The sequence below is a fragment of the Thermobia domestica genome, chromosome 3 (genome assembly GCF_964235325.1).
Source record: "Thermobia domestica chromosome 3, izTheDome1.hap1.1, whole genome shotgun sequence".
NCBI classification, from domain to species: domain Eukaryota; kingdom Metazoa; phylum Arthropoda; class Insecta; order Zygentoma; family Lepismatidae; genus Thermobia; species Thermobia domestica.
Window position 1 is genome coordinate 37464125 of NC_137456.1, and position 17252 is coordinate 37481376.

General features: G+C 36.1%; 1 protein-coding gene across 1 annotated transcript in view; it reads left to right on the forward strand.

Moving 5' to 3' along the window:
- Positions 1 to 13422, forward strand: part of Gabat (4-aminobutyrate aminotransferase) — a 61328-nt gene extending 47906 nt beyond the window's left edge. Inside the window, exon 10 of the mRNA XM_081750645.1 lies at positions 5170 to 13422. Coding sequence (XP_081606771.1) covers positions 5170 to 5291 — 122 coding nt within the window. The 3' untranslated portion in view covers positions 5292 to 13422. The remainder of the gene's footprint in view (positions 1 to 5169) is intronic.
- The last annotated feature ends 3830 nt before the right edge of the window (positions 13423 to 17252 follow it).

The window sequence follows — 17252 nt, forward strand, 5'->3', positions numbered from 1 at the left end:
AGACGTATAGCCCTGATGAAACTCCTTAATGAGCTAAAAATCGTTGCATACGTTGAAGCCTCACCCTTAAAAGTTGACCTCGACTGGTCATGGCAGTCTTTACCCCTCAAAGAAACACAAAAGTCGTTAGAAGTGGTTTTAAAATGTGTCTCGTAAAATTCATTCCAGCACTGAAAATACCCACACTTTCGATAATAGATGACTGGTTTGTGCAGAAATAACAGGATTGTACCTGGATTTCTTTGTATTTGAGGACCCTTACCTGCAACAAGAGAGAGAAGGGGGGAAGAAGACATAGTTTTATGCATGTTTCTTATTGCAAAGCTGACTGACTTACTCTTGTATACTAAATATCAAACTTTGAAATGTTTCACAGAAGAAATAATTGCTGGGTTGGCGAAAAATTGAGCTTTAGTCTTTCGCTTGGTCACTAGATAGGGATTAGTTTTTCTGAATCTTTTCCAGCGATGTTCTACGTATAATTTGATCATTATCCATCATTATTTGGTTATTTACCCCAAATTAAGATTCCTTCATGTACTGCGATCCTCAGCTAACCTTCCTTAATGATAATAGTATGATCTTCCAAAATGGTTGCCTCACTGGATTAACAATATTTCCATCAATGACGAGAAAATGACGATCGTTTCCTGCCCGATTATATTTAAATTATTAATAGCAGTGTTTTAATACATTATAATTCCTCTGCAATTTCCTGATAAAAACGTAGTGACGGTATGACTCGAAGTCTTAATCACCTGATTCGCGTCCATTCCAAACCCCTAGTTCCAGCATGAGACGGCAGATGACAGCACCGAATATACGACGAACAGCCTTTTCTACTTACTCTTCCTATTACTGATCATGCAGCAGTAAAATGCTTTTTCATATCTGCTGTTCGCTCAAAATCAACCTCTGAGACTTAAATTTTCCATGGTATATGTTCTACAACAGTGGTGTCCAATTACAATAAGCCTGAGGGCCATAGCTGTCTTTACTAGTAACGTGGAGGGCCGCAACTATTATTATTATTATTATTATTATTATTATTATTATTATTATTTGTTTGTGACAGGAAGTGGCGTATTTCTTGAGGCAGAGTTCGAGGAAGAAAGGGTCTCCTTTTATAAGGGTCTCCTAGACCAGATGTATTTGGTTATTGAAGTAATCGTCCCTTTCAGCAACAATATTTTGCCTGTAGTTACATTACCGACTGCAGTGAGTGTTGCCATGGATGCCCGCGCCTTTTTGTTGTACAGAAGTGGTAAATGAATGGCTTATTTAGAAAGAAGAGTGGAAACATTAAAAGAATGAATAAATATAAATGAAAATATTATCAGTAATAACAATCGTAAATCGTGAGAGCTTTATGTGGAGGAAACGGGAGTACCCCGAGGAAACCCACGGATTCGATGTAGTCCACCACAAACTTACCTGGGCCGGGGATCTAACTCTCACGCACCAAAGGGAAGCGCTTTACCACATATATCAATTAATAGTTAACATCAAGCTGAAAAAGATAACGTGTTTGAGGGCAAATTCTCATGTGTAGTTTACGACTAAATAAATAAAATTTAACGAATTTTTGTGGCGTTAGAAAGTATGTCGGACGTTACTAATAATAAAAATTGACTGTTTTTATTTTGTCTAGGAAATTGTTATTTATTTATGAAGCGAAACACACCGTTAACGAGCAGATTGTTGTTTGTCTTCTTCTAAGGGTACACATACGGTTATATCGAAAAGTCGGGGGCCAGAGACCAACTTTCAGAGGACACCGTAATGTAGAGGTTAGAGCATTAGACTCACGTCCGTGTGGTCCCGGATTCGATTCCCGGCTGATGCTTACCAAATTTCTGGCGTACACCCAGCGTCTTGAGGGAAACTGGGGAGTCACATGAATAAAAGACGTGACGGCTAGTAGGTCTAGAAAGCTTTTGATACGTTTGTTAAGAGACAGGATGACGCTGCGAGCTGACCATTTGTTCGTCACTGGTTGGAGGTGATTCAGCCGGTCGCCAACAGATGGAGCTAGTTGAAGCGGCTCAGGCCCACAAAGGGCTTTTACGCCAAATGGTTTGATTTTATAGGTCAACTGCGTTATGAGTAAAGATACAAAAAAAAAAAAAAAAGAGGGAGGAAAGCTGTTGCAAATAGGTGGTTTTCCGTCTAAAATGATGAAAATTTTTCCAATAACTATAGTTGTATTGAGCTTCATACTGGTTGCTCCATATGTCAAATGAAAAACAACGTTCCCAGTTCAGCAGGCTGTTCCCTTCAGGCCTCACCATACCAACAATATAGCATTGTTGAACAACTGATTGGAAATGCTCTAAACATTGTTCGGCGTAAGCTCTAAACTGCGATAAACAAAGCGACTTGAATCTAAATCTCGCTGATTTGCTGTTGTCCTACCGACGCTTGTACTCCTCCGCAAAATAGTTCATGTGATTGCATTATTACTTTTACTATGAAGCTTCATATAAAACTGCTATATTATTATAAATGAAAAAAATATAATACGGATTATCTAATAATACTGCAGTCGAGTGTGGCTAATGAAACAGTAGAAATAAACATTAAGCATGCGCAGTAATTATGGCGCCAACTCAACTGTAGACGAGTGTTCTGCTTTTAAAGTCTGCAAGATGGCTGGCATGAATCCCGGTTCCGCGAGTGTTGTGGTGAAACATCAACTAGGCAAACCTTTACTCACTAAGCAACAGTTGTTTACCAGCGAAATTCAAATACTCTTTTTTTTTTTTTTAATCTTTCGAGTTTTTTCTTTCTTTTCTGCTGCTGCTGTAAGTATCTGGACAACACGAGACAGTATTGTCAAAATGCACGTGTATAATTTGCTCCTCCCCGTGGGGAGTGGGGGATCACTAGCCAGTCGTATTTGTGACAAGCGGAAGGATACAAATATTTTGTTTATAGAGCTTACGCTGAACAGGGAATAGGTTCCCTCACAGAATAATATGCACGTTGCCCGTGTCATTTTTACATGTCTGTATATTCAGTTCGTACAGTCTGCTTAACTGGCAACGTTGCTTTTTCATTTAACATAGAGCGCGTTACCAGTGTGGACTTCAAACGGTTTCCAACAACTTTCCTTTCTTTCCATCTTTTGTATCATACTCGTAACGGAATTAACCTGTGGCCTTGGACATTTGATACACCCGGTATATTCTTTACACACATACTGTTTGTAAACAATTGGTTATACTCTTTATCCTTACTTAGAGAAAAGCTGTTGTTAGAAATAGTTTATAAATAAATGTCCTTTGTGGTAAAATCTTGTGTAAGATAAAAACCATTTAAAAGAGAAATTATTTCACATATACATCAATGTGTACATATTAACATTCTAATGCATAGAAAAGATCGAATATTGTTACCAGTGTGGTGTATCAAGGGTTAAGGGCTATCTTCCTACTATACGCAAACCCCACTGTTTACTTATCCATGTAGTTCTTTGGATATTTTTCTTGGATGGTTTCTTTTTTAATTTCTAAGGGTTTGCGAAATACAGGGTGTTTGAGTCAATTAGTTCCTTTTTTATTTTATTCCTGTGACCAAACGAATTAACTACATTAACAATCAAAGCATCTCTGTAAAGAGAACTGTTCTAAGTTTCATTACTGGCAAACAAAATGTATGATATGTTCACTGTGCCCCACCTATTGCGAACCTCCCGCTTGCGAATCGTGAAGTTCTGGCAAACCTGTCTACAGATATATCTATTGACAAGTATGCAGCAATTAATGATTGCCATCCGCAAATCTTGCAGTGTACGAGGAGCCTAGTGAATACTTTCTCCTTCAGGAATCCCCTCAGGAAAAAATTGCAGGGGTTCAAGTTAGGGCTGGTGGGTGGCCATGAAAATCCGTAATCAAAGAGCGCCGAAAATCGATTTGACACCACTTGGTCCTGGAACTTGGACTGGAGATAATAGGCACTTCTACATTCGTATGAGGTGTAGCCCCTTTTGAGACCACTGTCGTAATGGGAACCTTTTCCGTCCCAATTCATGAAGAAAAAAAAGTCGCCAACATTTCCTAGTAATTTTCCGTAGTGATGTAGCCATCGAAGAAGGGACCAGTCAACCCGTTGGTTGACAGTGCATACCACACTAACAGTTTGGCCAGGTGAAGGGTGCTCTCCTTGATCACGTGTGGATCTTGCAGTCTCCAGAAACAGAAATTTTGTCTGTTTACATCTCTCATGAGGTGTAAGTACGCTTCATCTCTCATCTACAGTTTATCCAGCACATCAGGATTTTCTTACATGTGATCTCCGAATTCACATGCGAACTTTTCCCTCTTAACACGGTTATCGTTCCTTACCCCAGAAATATATGAATTATGTAAGGGAACATCGCAGATCGTGGCAAAGAATACGCCGGTTCTGGTCAACGATACATTATTTCTCATAGGGAAACATCTCAACGATTTCTTCGTTGGAGAGTCCACAACACTGAGACGCATGATCTCGATGTTTCCAGGTGTGCGAACGCGAAGCTTGCTCCTTCTTTTTTCTTTCCTGTAACGTTTCCCGAGGCACTGAATTGCTTCGCAAACCTTTTGATTGCAGTTTTATCTGGAGCAAATGAACACTTTTACTCCTTCGTGAACTTTCTTTTTACTGTACTTTTCTTTCAAGATATCACCGTACAACACGCGATTTCTGTTCCATGTTTAAGAGTGGTGATATTTTGAAAGATATAAGTTTCAAGTGTTGCAAAATGTCAAAACAAACTTTGAATTCTAGTGTACATGATAATATCACTAACAGCGCTCCGTCATATTTTGTTTGGTCACAGTAATAAAATGAAAAAGGAAGTAATTGACTGAAAAACCCCGTGTATAGTATTAAAATAATAACTCTTGATGCACTACACAAATAATAATATTCGTTTACATATATATATATATATATATATAATTTATATGGTATGAAAGGAATTCTGCAGTAGAAAGATTAAGTTAGTGCATCGTTAAGCAATCAATACTTTGTATTTGCTGAAATTCTAAAACGAATAACGTGAAAGATAAGAATCAGTAATTTATTGTGGTAAAGTGTTCCGTTTTTTAGTTTTTTTAGAATGGTATTAAAATTAATAAAGCCTTGTTTTCTGTGATAATGTGTGTTCTGATAACCTTGTTCTAGGTGTTCATACCGGAGGATGTGGCGAATATTCTATCCGACTAAGACCAGCCCTGATCTTTGAAGAAAGGCATGCCGATATATTCCTAGACAAATTCAGAGAAGTTCTACGGGACACAAAATAAAGCAGTAACAATGTTTAAAGTATACTAATGAAATCCATGTCTTCCAGAAAGAAATAATTTGAAATCGTTCTTTGGAAAAGCAAAAAAAAAAAAAAAAATAAATGCAAATATCAGCTATAATGTATTGCGTAAGTAGAAAAGCGTTTTAGAAAAAGGCTTAAAAGGTAGCTTAATTATTATTATTATTATTATTATTATTAGATATGAATATGTAATGATGTAATTATGATTTGTAATTTAATAGAATATACCCACTTAAGAGGTCTAATTACTGCGAAATTAAAATACCGCCAATTTTACAGTAATTGTGTGATACCTTCAAATAGATAAAAGATAATCGAAACGTAAAACAGAAGAATCCTAGACAATATTATTCTGGATGAGGCACCGTTATCACGAGTCACCTAGTAGCTTCCCGTTTGCAGCGATTTAGAAACGCGAAAATAAATGCCGATTTTCTAAATGGCTGGAAATCGAAAGCAGATAAGTGCGTCGTGATAACCGTATCTCATGTAAAATAATATTGTCTAGCGAGCTCTTGGTCCACTTTTCGATTATCTTTTATCTATTTGGAAGATATCACATAATCACTGTATAATTAGCGGTATTTTAATTTGGCCGTGATGGGAGCCTTCATAAGTTTCGACTGTAATTATTTTGCAGCGTAGCCAAAACCGAGTAAAATGTATGAAATATGATGATTGTTAATAAATATTGTATTGTATTGTATTGTACAGTCCACAGCAAAAGTGCATACCTGCGTGCCTTTGTCTACAATTTTGACAACGAGTGTACCAATTTGAGTACGTTTTAAGGGTTTTGTTAAGTTGAGAGTGTTTCACTCTCTCTCTCTCTTTCAGACGAAACATAGAAGATGCAATAACAATTTTATAATGTAACGTTTCAGTAATTTCAAAAGCTTTGATCTAAAATAGACAGCTTTCAAATTTATCACTATTAGGCAGCACGTTAATTGCAGGGTTGTGTAAGCTCATTTTTTAAAAAGTAATTGTGCTTAGGTCATGAACCGAGTGTAAAATGTGAGTGAGGCTTAATGTTCAAACTTGTAAATAGAAAGAAGCTAAACTAATTCATATTTTGGAAAGCAGTTAAGCTCAGCTCATATTCAAAGTGAAAGGTATGAGCTAGGTTTATGCTCAATCTCATAATTTGGAAAACAAAGGGAATAAATGTTTTTCTTGCATTGAGGTCTTGAACATGTATGCAAAGTTGTCGGCTTCTTCTTGGAATACTTATATATTATCCGTACAAGTAAGGATGGAAATAAACAAGATCCTACGCTCAGATTTTTTTCAACACTTTCACAAATATCAGTCTAAATATACATCGATCTCCTTGAAGCATAAGTGTCTAACGATATATATTTACATAACTAACTTTTAAAATTGAAAAAGAAAGTTGTTTCCAGTTTCATTGTTTTATGACTTTATTGACTTATTTTCAACCTTTCTCTGCTTTTTAAACAAAGCACATTTCAAATGTGCAAGTAGACCAACAGTGTTATTAGATTAAATAAGTGTTGTTCACAAATTAGGATTGTAAAAAGTTCACTATCTCATAGTAAATATTTTAAGCCTTCTATTGCTTATATTTTCTATTTTTGGACTGGAAAGAAGTAAGAAAATGTAAGGGTAAGAATTGGGAAAAGAATTCTTGGTTTTCATATACGTATATATATATATATATATATATATATATATATATATATATATATATAAGGTGTTCTAAATATGGTGGCCACGGACAACAGAGCGCTGTTATTCAGTTCAGGTGAAAATAAAGCGAAAATGCTATATAATGATATATCCTCCGGGATCTCCTTCAGCCGCTATGGAGAATCAAAATTTCACTATGTGCCAGCGTCGCAGATTCACCTGGAACCATTAGTATTGCTCTACGAATCCATCAAACAGTTACACCGATTGTTATGCTAATAAGTGGTGCTAATTTCAACATCTATTGACTTTTACTGCCATCTGCAAAGAATCGATGTAACTATTTAATGAATTGGTAGAGGTTCTTTATCTGCGACATTACCACATAGTGCAAATTGCGTCTGCAGACGAGAACCCGAAAGATATACATACAATTATATATATATATTTCGCTTTATTTTGACTTGTAAAATAATGTTCTGTGGGCGCCATTTTTAGAACATTCTAATATATATATATCTGGAGTAAAAGTATCCTGTTCTTTTTTTGGAAATTGTTTGTTAAGGTGAGGAGAAACGACCGAATAAGCGTTATTTTGTAACGTTAATAAATAAAACCTCGGTAATTTTTGTAAACGTTGTCAAATATAGCGAGGACCAGGAGACATCTAACATAAATAAATCCAGTACTCAGTATCATATCAACTAACTTCCCACTTTTAAAATAAATAACCTGCCCCACAACAGAACTCTAAAAAAATAAGCGCGTTCATATGACGCAGTTCCTATCCAGCCCTGGATAATTGTGGCGACGTACGGTGATATATTGCTAAACAAGAAGTAGGTTTTTAAAAACATTGGCTATTTTAGATTATAACATTGTCTAACTATCGAAAAGTTACATTATAAAATGTTAATAGTTTCTTGTATGTTTAGGGATGTTTTACAATACGAGGGGCGTCCAATAAGTTATCTACCTAGACAGGAAGGAACGCAGATAGGCTCACCTGGTCATCACCATTTTTCGATGTAGTCCCCATAGAGGTCTATGCACTGTCACCACTTTGTGGGCAGCGAAGAAATCCCAGAAAAGAGGTCATCTTGGTCATGGCCTGCCTCTCAGGATCCCAATGGTGGGCCCATATGTCGTCCCTTGTCACCAGTTGAGCCAGGAATTTGTCCTGGTTCTCCTTAAAGAAGTCCAACAAGTCTTGGGAGAGCGGTGCCCCAACTTCTGCAAATCCATTGTTCGCGGCGTTATACAAACATTCTCCTCACGACCACTGACTGACCTCAAATTGCGCAGCGGGGTCTCCCCCCCCCCCACAGTGGTTGTGGTGTGCATGTCAGAAGTCATTATGCTCCACCCCTCCCTTTCTGTCTAGGTAGATAACTTCGTACATTAAAAACAAAAGTGTTCCTCAGTCTTGCGCAACGTAAAAGAATAATAATCTCTTTACATGAAAGAAATTTATGATCAAATTCGCCTATTTGCTTCAGAATTATTAACAAAATAATATAGGAAACGGTAGGTATGCACTTTTGCCGGCAAGTGTTGTATTCATCGATTTGTGTAAAAAGAAGAAAAAAAAAAAGATGTATTATTTTTATAGGGAGATTGTGTATTATAGGTAATATGTATCAGAGTGTGAAGTTGAAGATAAATGAGATGTGAACCTTAGAGGGAATTGATGAAGTAAGAGAGCAAATGTTTTAATAATAGTAATGAACTAAATATTTTTATTATTATTATTATGTTATGTCGACAATTTCAATGGAACTCGGGAAAGGGTTCACCAGTTTGTCACAGGATTGTGTATAAAATTCTATTGTATAAAACATTGAAGTGAAATTCATAGTAAAGAAAAAAAAAGTAAAAAACATTCATTGAAATTCCATGAACAAAAATAATAATTTACAGTACTGGTCCGAATATTGCATGCTATTTAAATATAAAAGCAGTTTCGTAAAAACCATATTCGTATTATAGTGGCACCTTAGCCCTTTATACTGAAGAAGGGAAAGAAGTTATTATAATCAGACAGGACTGTACCATCTGTATCTGCGATTGCGCTTTGTCGTTTCGTAACTCGTAAAGGTCAGACATATACGAGGGGCAGTCAGAAAGTTCTCGGAATTTGGTTGTAGCTTTCTGTTACCAGAATACAAGCACACATTTACTTAACTGCCTTCAAAGGTGGTACATTCGAAACACACACACACACTTGTTTCAGCGATCCTGCGATTCCTGGAAACACCGACGAAAATCCTCTTTTGGTATCTTCCGAAGTTCGGCTGTTGCCTTCGTTTTGATCTGTTCTTTGACGGGTACCTTTGAGGCTCACTTTTAGCATGGGAAGAGACAAACATCCCTTGGTGCTAAACTATTTTTTATGTCTATCAGAGTCTCTGAAGCCGATTTTCCCTCATTTGCACATGAACTTGATGGTTGAGCGTTGGTCGACCTGTAAAATTGCTCTAACTGATCAGTACACACATCTCCGTTCAGCTACACGTTATTCGTGCACTGCCTGTTAAGATGTGTTGACACCTTAGATTCATAAGTAGGCAACCTAAGGACTGTATTGCACAAGATTCATTGTGTTTGCGTCACAAATGCGAAAACAACAACATTCCGGGAAGTTTTTGACTGCTCGTCGTATATAGGAAATGTTAATGCATTATGTTGTGGTTGAATTTGATTGACACCTAAAATTTGCGATTAATGTATTTTCACTACACTTCCATGGAGTATTCAGATCTATCTAAAAATACTTCCCGCATTCAATTCTTTTTTTTTTTCTTTTTTAATAATATAAGTTGCAATGCAAATTGATATCGCAAGGTTTCGTTACTTTGCCTATTTTGGTGTCATGTTGGCGAATTTATAAATATGGTTCTGTGATGCCATATATATTGTATATTAATGTTTCCCTGATTGCTGGCTGACCAGCATTTCCCAGGCTATTGACTGATTACTCCGAAGATGCCGCAATAAGGGTTGGTAAGATGATTTCTCTTGTTTTCCTTTCCACTGTTATTAAAATATCAATAGGGATCAGTAAATTAAAAATAAGTAGTGAATTTTTTTTATATATATTTATTTTTCTATTTAACTCACAGTATATTATTGAGCTAACCACCTATGATACATTAGTTCATTATTATTTTGATTATTGTTCGATTTCCAGAAATCGACGTAGTGTTCTATTAAGCTTTCGGCTCAAAATATTTTCCTTTGAGCTCAAGATTTCTAAACTGACAGCTTTCAAATAACGACAGTCCGCTTACTAACGTACAGGGCAATTGAGTTCTGGTGAAGTTTAAAAACTGCCTTAAGAGATTTGTTTGAATACTTTTTTCTGTTTCTTTGCATTACTGTACTACGGTCATATAGATGTAAATATAAAATGATTATAATCTTGTACTATGAAACATATTTACCTGTTTCGAAAATAATAATGGGACATTATTTAGTTTTCTCCCAAATCAATTAGTAGTGACTGTGGTTCACTTGATAGTAATTATGGTTCGTTGTTTGTAACTGGTGTAGTCATGAGTGTAAATACAGTGTTGACGTACGGCATAAAACACGAAACCAACTTGTGCTAGGTAGCTACTAAAAAGCACGAATGCTATCTAAGTCAGGCGTGCGTCCATAAGGAGCAGGCGCGTCATCGACGGTGGGAATAATCATAATCGAGGTATTTACAACTTCTGACTATAAGTCACAGTACCGTTTCCGGAGCGGTCGATGGATTTGGGGGAGATACTAAATGCCATCTATAATAATGTTATTTTAATACTTTCTTTTGGAGGGGGGGGGGAGGTACACATAAGTGTAGTGTAAGTGTGAAGGAAGCCTAGCGTGAAAAACGTTGGAAAACACTGCCACAAGGAGAGTTCTTTCTACAAATATATATATATATATATATATGTAATGTAACGTAGAATGCGCTTTGAGAAGAAAGGAACTTCTTCTATTTTCATAACAAAATTAAAATCAAATTGTCTTCTTTTCCTTCTTAGCATTTTCATGACAGAATGAAAAAAAAATCAAAATGTGAGATGCTTTTTACGTTTGTCTAAAGTAAGAAATTATTGACTGTTTGGAATATATTTTCATAAGTAACGTACCTCACGTTTGTAATTCTTGACATACGTTTCAATCCGTTGCGAGAATCGTCTGGATAGGGGAAATATTAGAATTTTAATGAAAGGTAAACATAACCGAAAATGAGTAAAAATTTTCTTGCATTGAAGGTGAAAACTGGTTTATATTGAGTGAATTTACAGATATGGGTAAATGGCTGGGATAGCTATAGAAAGAAATAAAAAAGAAAGAATTTTCCTCAGAAGATGAGCCTTGCCATGAATTGAATATTATATGGATATTCAAGAATTTGGGAACGTGTGGTAATTTACTTATAAAATGGGAAGGTTTTATTGTAACTTAGGCAGTTATTTTGCTATTATTTCATAACAAGCTAATTTAGGTGATAAATTTGATTGATAGTAATGAAAACAAAGACAGCTACATTAAAAATACCTGAACATTTATTCGGTACCTATAATCTTAAGTCTTCCTTCGACTGTGATATACATATATATTATTATGTGTAATATTCTGTGTACACTTTTGGTTCTAGTCATTTCAGGTACAAACATATTGAATAATTTCGTTGCTACAAATCTTCGAATTGTGAATAAGATGATACGTCTATTATTTTTTTCTTTTTTAATTGTGAACTGTAGATGTGGTGTGGTTACATAGTTCATGATTCTTGTTTTATAAAATCCTTTTGTGTGTATAAAGTAATAATTCAGAAGGGTTACTACAGGGTCTTCCAAAAAGAATGGTGGGATTTCTTGAAGCTGCTGTGTCGGAGTGATAGCACTTGCGTGGTTGAATGATATACCGTTTTGTTTAGCAATTGAAATCGTTTATTCAGTGGAAACATAAATGCAGTGCTACCAGAATCTACGATACTGCGACAAAAAAATGTTAAAGTATGTTTGTAGTTAGTATGTTTCTGTGTGTGTGCATCATTCACAGCACAACACACGTCCAAATAGTAATCTGGTCACATTATCGACACTGTACGCAATAAACCCTACAAGAAAATGTCCAATGGTGTGCAGTCTCCCACTGTGCTCTAAATAATTCCCCTTCCCCCCCCTCCCCTCCGCACAAACTTATGTCTCAAACACAGAAACAAGTCGTGATTTTGCAAACATACTAGCTCTTGTTGAGTAGTAGTTTAGATATTACAAGTTACAAAAGTTACAACGTAATTTTAAATGGCCTAATTCTCAATGATTATTATGATCTGGTGTTCTGCCAGAAGCTAGGTGTTTGCCTTGAAGGTCCCTAGGCAAGGCGAACCGATGGTAGTTTGCAATTGCCTTTCATGGGATGATGATGACGTACTAAGGACGGGACCTACAGCTCAACTTGGGATCCGAACTACTTGTTTCCACCGAGAATCGAACCCCTTGATTACAGGGCAACAAGCTTAACCACTCATCTATTGTGGACACATTCTCTCAATACTGGCATTAAATTTATTCGTGTAGATTTTAATTTACTGTCGGAGAAAATGTATTCAGTTAATTCTTAATCAACCGTTATGTCATTTTTATATTTCATAGTTTCACTTGATCAACGATTCATAAAGTTCCTTGGCACCAGACACAATTTGTTTGCAGCTGAGATGTGGAGGTGCTAAGTCCCCATAAGAATAACATGGGGGTATTTTAAAAATAATCGAAAACAGCCGGTATTAGAGTTGAATTCATAGTTTCTGGGGTCGCTGAGATGAATAGTGAGAGCTTTAATCCAATTCAACTTCACTCAGGTCATACTCCACTCCCCAGAAAGGGGACGAGATTTTAAAAGTAATCGAAAACGACAGATATTAGTGTTGAATTAATAATTTTCAAGGTCGCTGAGTTTAACGGCATCAGCTCTCATGATGTTCGTGTTCATCCTCATCCCTTGGGGTGGGAGAGGATTACTTTTTAAAAATAATAAGATAAGTTAAATAATTGATAACTACTGTGATTAGAGCGAATTAAACATATTAACATGTTTTTTCACGCTTGCGCGGGACTCTGCGGGTTGGTAGTTTTAAATAATAATTTATCCTGAATCTTTAAAAAAAATCCAAAATTGTGGTGTACTGTGCTCGAGTACAGAATAGCACTTACCTAAATAATGGTGTGAGGTCAGGGGCTCTTAGGGACAAAGAATTTATCCTTGACGTCCGATTCATTGTACTTCAAAACAAACATACAAAGGGCGGAAACAATACGACCAAAGTGAGGAATGCTCCATTTTGCTCCAAGATCTAGAAGACATCGTTTGGACTCATGTCGTGCTGTGAATGGTGTACACATTAGAAACATACTGACATGCAACCGATTTTTTTTTTTTTTTTTTTTGTGGGGGGGGGGGTCACAGCATAGTGGATTCTGGCAGCACTTACATTTGCTTTTGCACCTAATAAACGATTTGAGTTTCAAACAAGATGGTGTATCATTCAACAATCCAATTGCCATCACTCCTGCTCAGCAGCTTCATGAAATCTCACCATTCTTTTTCGAAGACCCTGTATAATCTCACAATTAAACTATAGAGAAGTACACAAATATATAATCAATTGTGCTGATTAAAAAAATGTTTTGTTGAAATAATTTGTCAAGATGTTGAAAAAATGTTTTGTCAAGAGCTTCCGTTTTTTATGTTCATTGAGCTTCTTCTATTCCATATTCAGACCTGTTGCACACACACACACACACTTCTCAGTAACATGATACAAAACTCTTACACTTAATGCTGAAATTGAAGTGATAATCACTGAATTGTGTAAGTATATGCTTTCGAGAAAATTAATAGCATCGACACATGATTATGTTTTTCTTTTGTTGGGTTAATAAATTGTTTGGAGATCAGTGAATAGTAATGAAGGTGTTACCGTAATTTCAAGCAAGTATACAATAGAGTTGGATTGTTTGAACATCACTATAAAAGTAAATATCGTAGCTACAAATGTGTTTATTTCAAATACTGTGTATGATTAACATAACAGCTCAAGTGGTGTCTTCCAAATCATGTCTTCCAATGTTATATAAAAATACATTTCAAAAAAACACAATTTTGTATATACCTTTTTCCCATTTCTGAATTTCAGGTATATGGATCATTGATAGTATTTATTATTAAAGAGGAAATGACCCGAGTATTACTTCAGAATAGTAGAACTTGAAAGCATGGTTTCTGTTTGAGGGAGAAATTTACTTTATTTCGTTGCACTGTACAGTATGTGATGTTATAAGAAGAATTTTTGTTTTTTTCGTAAGTTGAAACATTGATTTCATAGAGTCAGTGGCGTATTTAGGATGTTGTTTCGGGGGCGGGCTTTGCACAACACGGGGAAGCAGGGGGCAATATCCCACCTGAATTTGAGAATTAAATATATTTTAATTTATGCATAAATTGAAGTTTTAATCGGAAGAATTGCGAACTGGTGAATCTTTTGTGATATGACGCACACAAACATTTAGCAGTGAATTTAACCTTTTATTATGTTCATAGAATTAAAAGGATACATCCTCTTGGCCTACCTAATTTCCCGGGCTACTTATTTCCCCTTCTTGATTTTCTGTAATTCAACCTTCACCGTTTTTTTATAAGTAAACAATGTAAGTATTCCTTTGCTGTAATAATTAAAGTCCCGTTATGTTGATATCCTTGCAAGTTGGTGTAGAACACCAGTTTCGCTTGTCAGTTACTCTTACTTTTTGTGTTACTAACGATGGCCGACTCGAATCACAACTAACAACGGTCGGGAAAGTATGATAGAATAACGAAAGAAAGTAATAACTAAGATAAAGAAAAGTAGAATGGACGAAAGAAAGAAAAAAGATCGCAGCTTACATGGAATGAAATTTGACAAATACAGCACTATTTCTGAACAAAGAGCATAAGAAAATAGAAAGTCAATTAAATTCTTAGAAATGATAAAAGGATTATTGTTATACGTGGAATGTGAAAAACTAACAAATTTATTTCGGGGGGGTGGGGAGCTTGAGCTCGATAGCCCACCCTCTAAATACGCCACTGGATAGAACCTATGTTATATGGTAATTGAGCTACCCAATATAGCGATTACCAACAGTGGTGAAGTTTACTATCATTATCAAATTTTCATTCTTATTCTATTGTAAGCTATGAGAATATGTGATGGAGAGCACCATGTCCAAGGATTTTCTTGGGAGTTTCTTGTTTTGTCTAATTCAGGATCCCCATTCCGCCAATTTTTTCATAATCATTTCCATCATATCATTAGTCTATAGGGCAAACTGCGGGAGATTCAAATGACTTTCTTTGCGTCCTTGTGAGACACCATAGTTATGAAGAATGGGACGTACTATTAACGTGCAGTGGCTGGTGCAAAGTCCACGTCAATCCTCATAATATGGGCCATTTTCCACCTCACTATCTCGCCTCCGAGAGAGAGCTGGATTACAGAAACTATGCCATTGCCCCCGGTTAAATGTTTTTGTATTTGTTTATGTATGGTTTTGATTTGTATCTGGTCATGATGTGGTACTCTATATTGTCTAAGGATATCTTTTATGTATAATAAAATACGTATTGTGATCATCTCTCACCTCCTGGAGATAATCTACGTATATATGTTGGGTGCACCGACATTGCGCAAATTTTCCCACGCTTATCTGTTGACACAGATAAAGCCTTAATGAGCAGGCAACAAAATTGGAAATTGCGAAAAAAATCTTGTGCAACGTTGCCATCATTACCATAAGTATATCGACTAATAAAAACAGTCACCAAAATGCTTCACTCCCAGAGAGATAACAAAGCGTTTCCGTTAGCCGACTGTCGGCAAAGCGTGTTCAACGTATATGGCCAGAGCAAATGTTGAAAACATTCTCAAGATGGGTGCTGGTCCCTCCTTTGTTTGGACACGAATGAGGTTCGTGAACTGTACGTTTTGCTGTTTTAATGCATCTCTGATGTTATCTATGTTGGTTGTGGTTGGAACACCTTCTTCAGGAAAGCAATGCATCTCAGCAATTCTTCTCTGCAAAGCTTATTCTTCTCCGTTGTGCACTCTCCCAAATGTCACCAGCAACTGTATGTCAGACCTCCTCAGGTTCTGTTAAAACCCCGAACGAATTGCGGATATAATAAACCAATAATAGAACAAGCCAATGAGGAACGAGAATCACAACGAGCCAATCAGGATCGAGAATTAATCGCAAGTTTTAGTGAGGAGGGTAATATAAACAGGAAGCAATAAACTGGAGAAACATAAGTGAAACTTTCAGAATGGAGTTTACATTGACGAAAACAGAAAAAGGTGTACCTTGTGTATTAATGGGAGGCTTTAAGTATCGTTTCTTTCGCCAAGGAAAAAAAGGCTCAAATTGGAGGTAAGTTAATGTAGTACATAATTTTTGCATGTATATAAGCCTATAGCTTGCTAAGTTATGCAAAGCCTACATTAGTATTTTCAGTAGTCAGCTTGTGATTTCTGCTTTGTTAGAGATCCAAACGGAAACTGCCATGAAAATAACGTCCATATTAAAAGGAATTTCAAAGGCCCAAAGACCAGCAGAAGTCAAAAGGAGCGAGTTTGTCATGAGGAAGTATGCTGAGTTCAGGAATTCGCAGAGAAACTATGAGAAGGCACGTATGACATTTTTAAAAGCTGTAGGATTTAAATTTCAAGCATTCAAACTGTAAAATGAAATTTTCTGTAAATAAGTATGTTGCTTTGTAAATATTAGAATGCAATAAAATATATCTCATAAAGGAATAGCTTTATACATTTCATTTCGATGCAAAATTTCACACAATTCCTTAAATCCTGTTGTTGGCAACGTCGCGGCGGAAATTTGCGCAATTTCAGCACTTTCTGCTCCTCGTTAATAAGACATAAATTACTTAGATTATCAACGATCTAATCTTTAGAAAAATTTGCGCAATGTCGTTGCATCGTATATGTTTCCTGAAAAGAGGTGTCGAGTAAGTTCCAAAACAAGTTTCAATTCCTTGCCCGGAAGTGACCCCACCCCTTCAGGGTTGGAAATATATAGAGCAGCTTGCCCTATATGTCCTATATATCAAAGTGATCTGCATGCCTAGTAGAATAAGAATATAATATGCACTACTTAATTATATCCTATACCAATGAATAAAACAAAAACATGATTATAGGTCCACTAATATAGGATATTTATAGTGAAATAAAGTT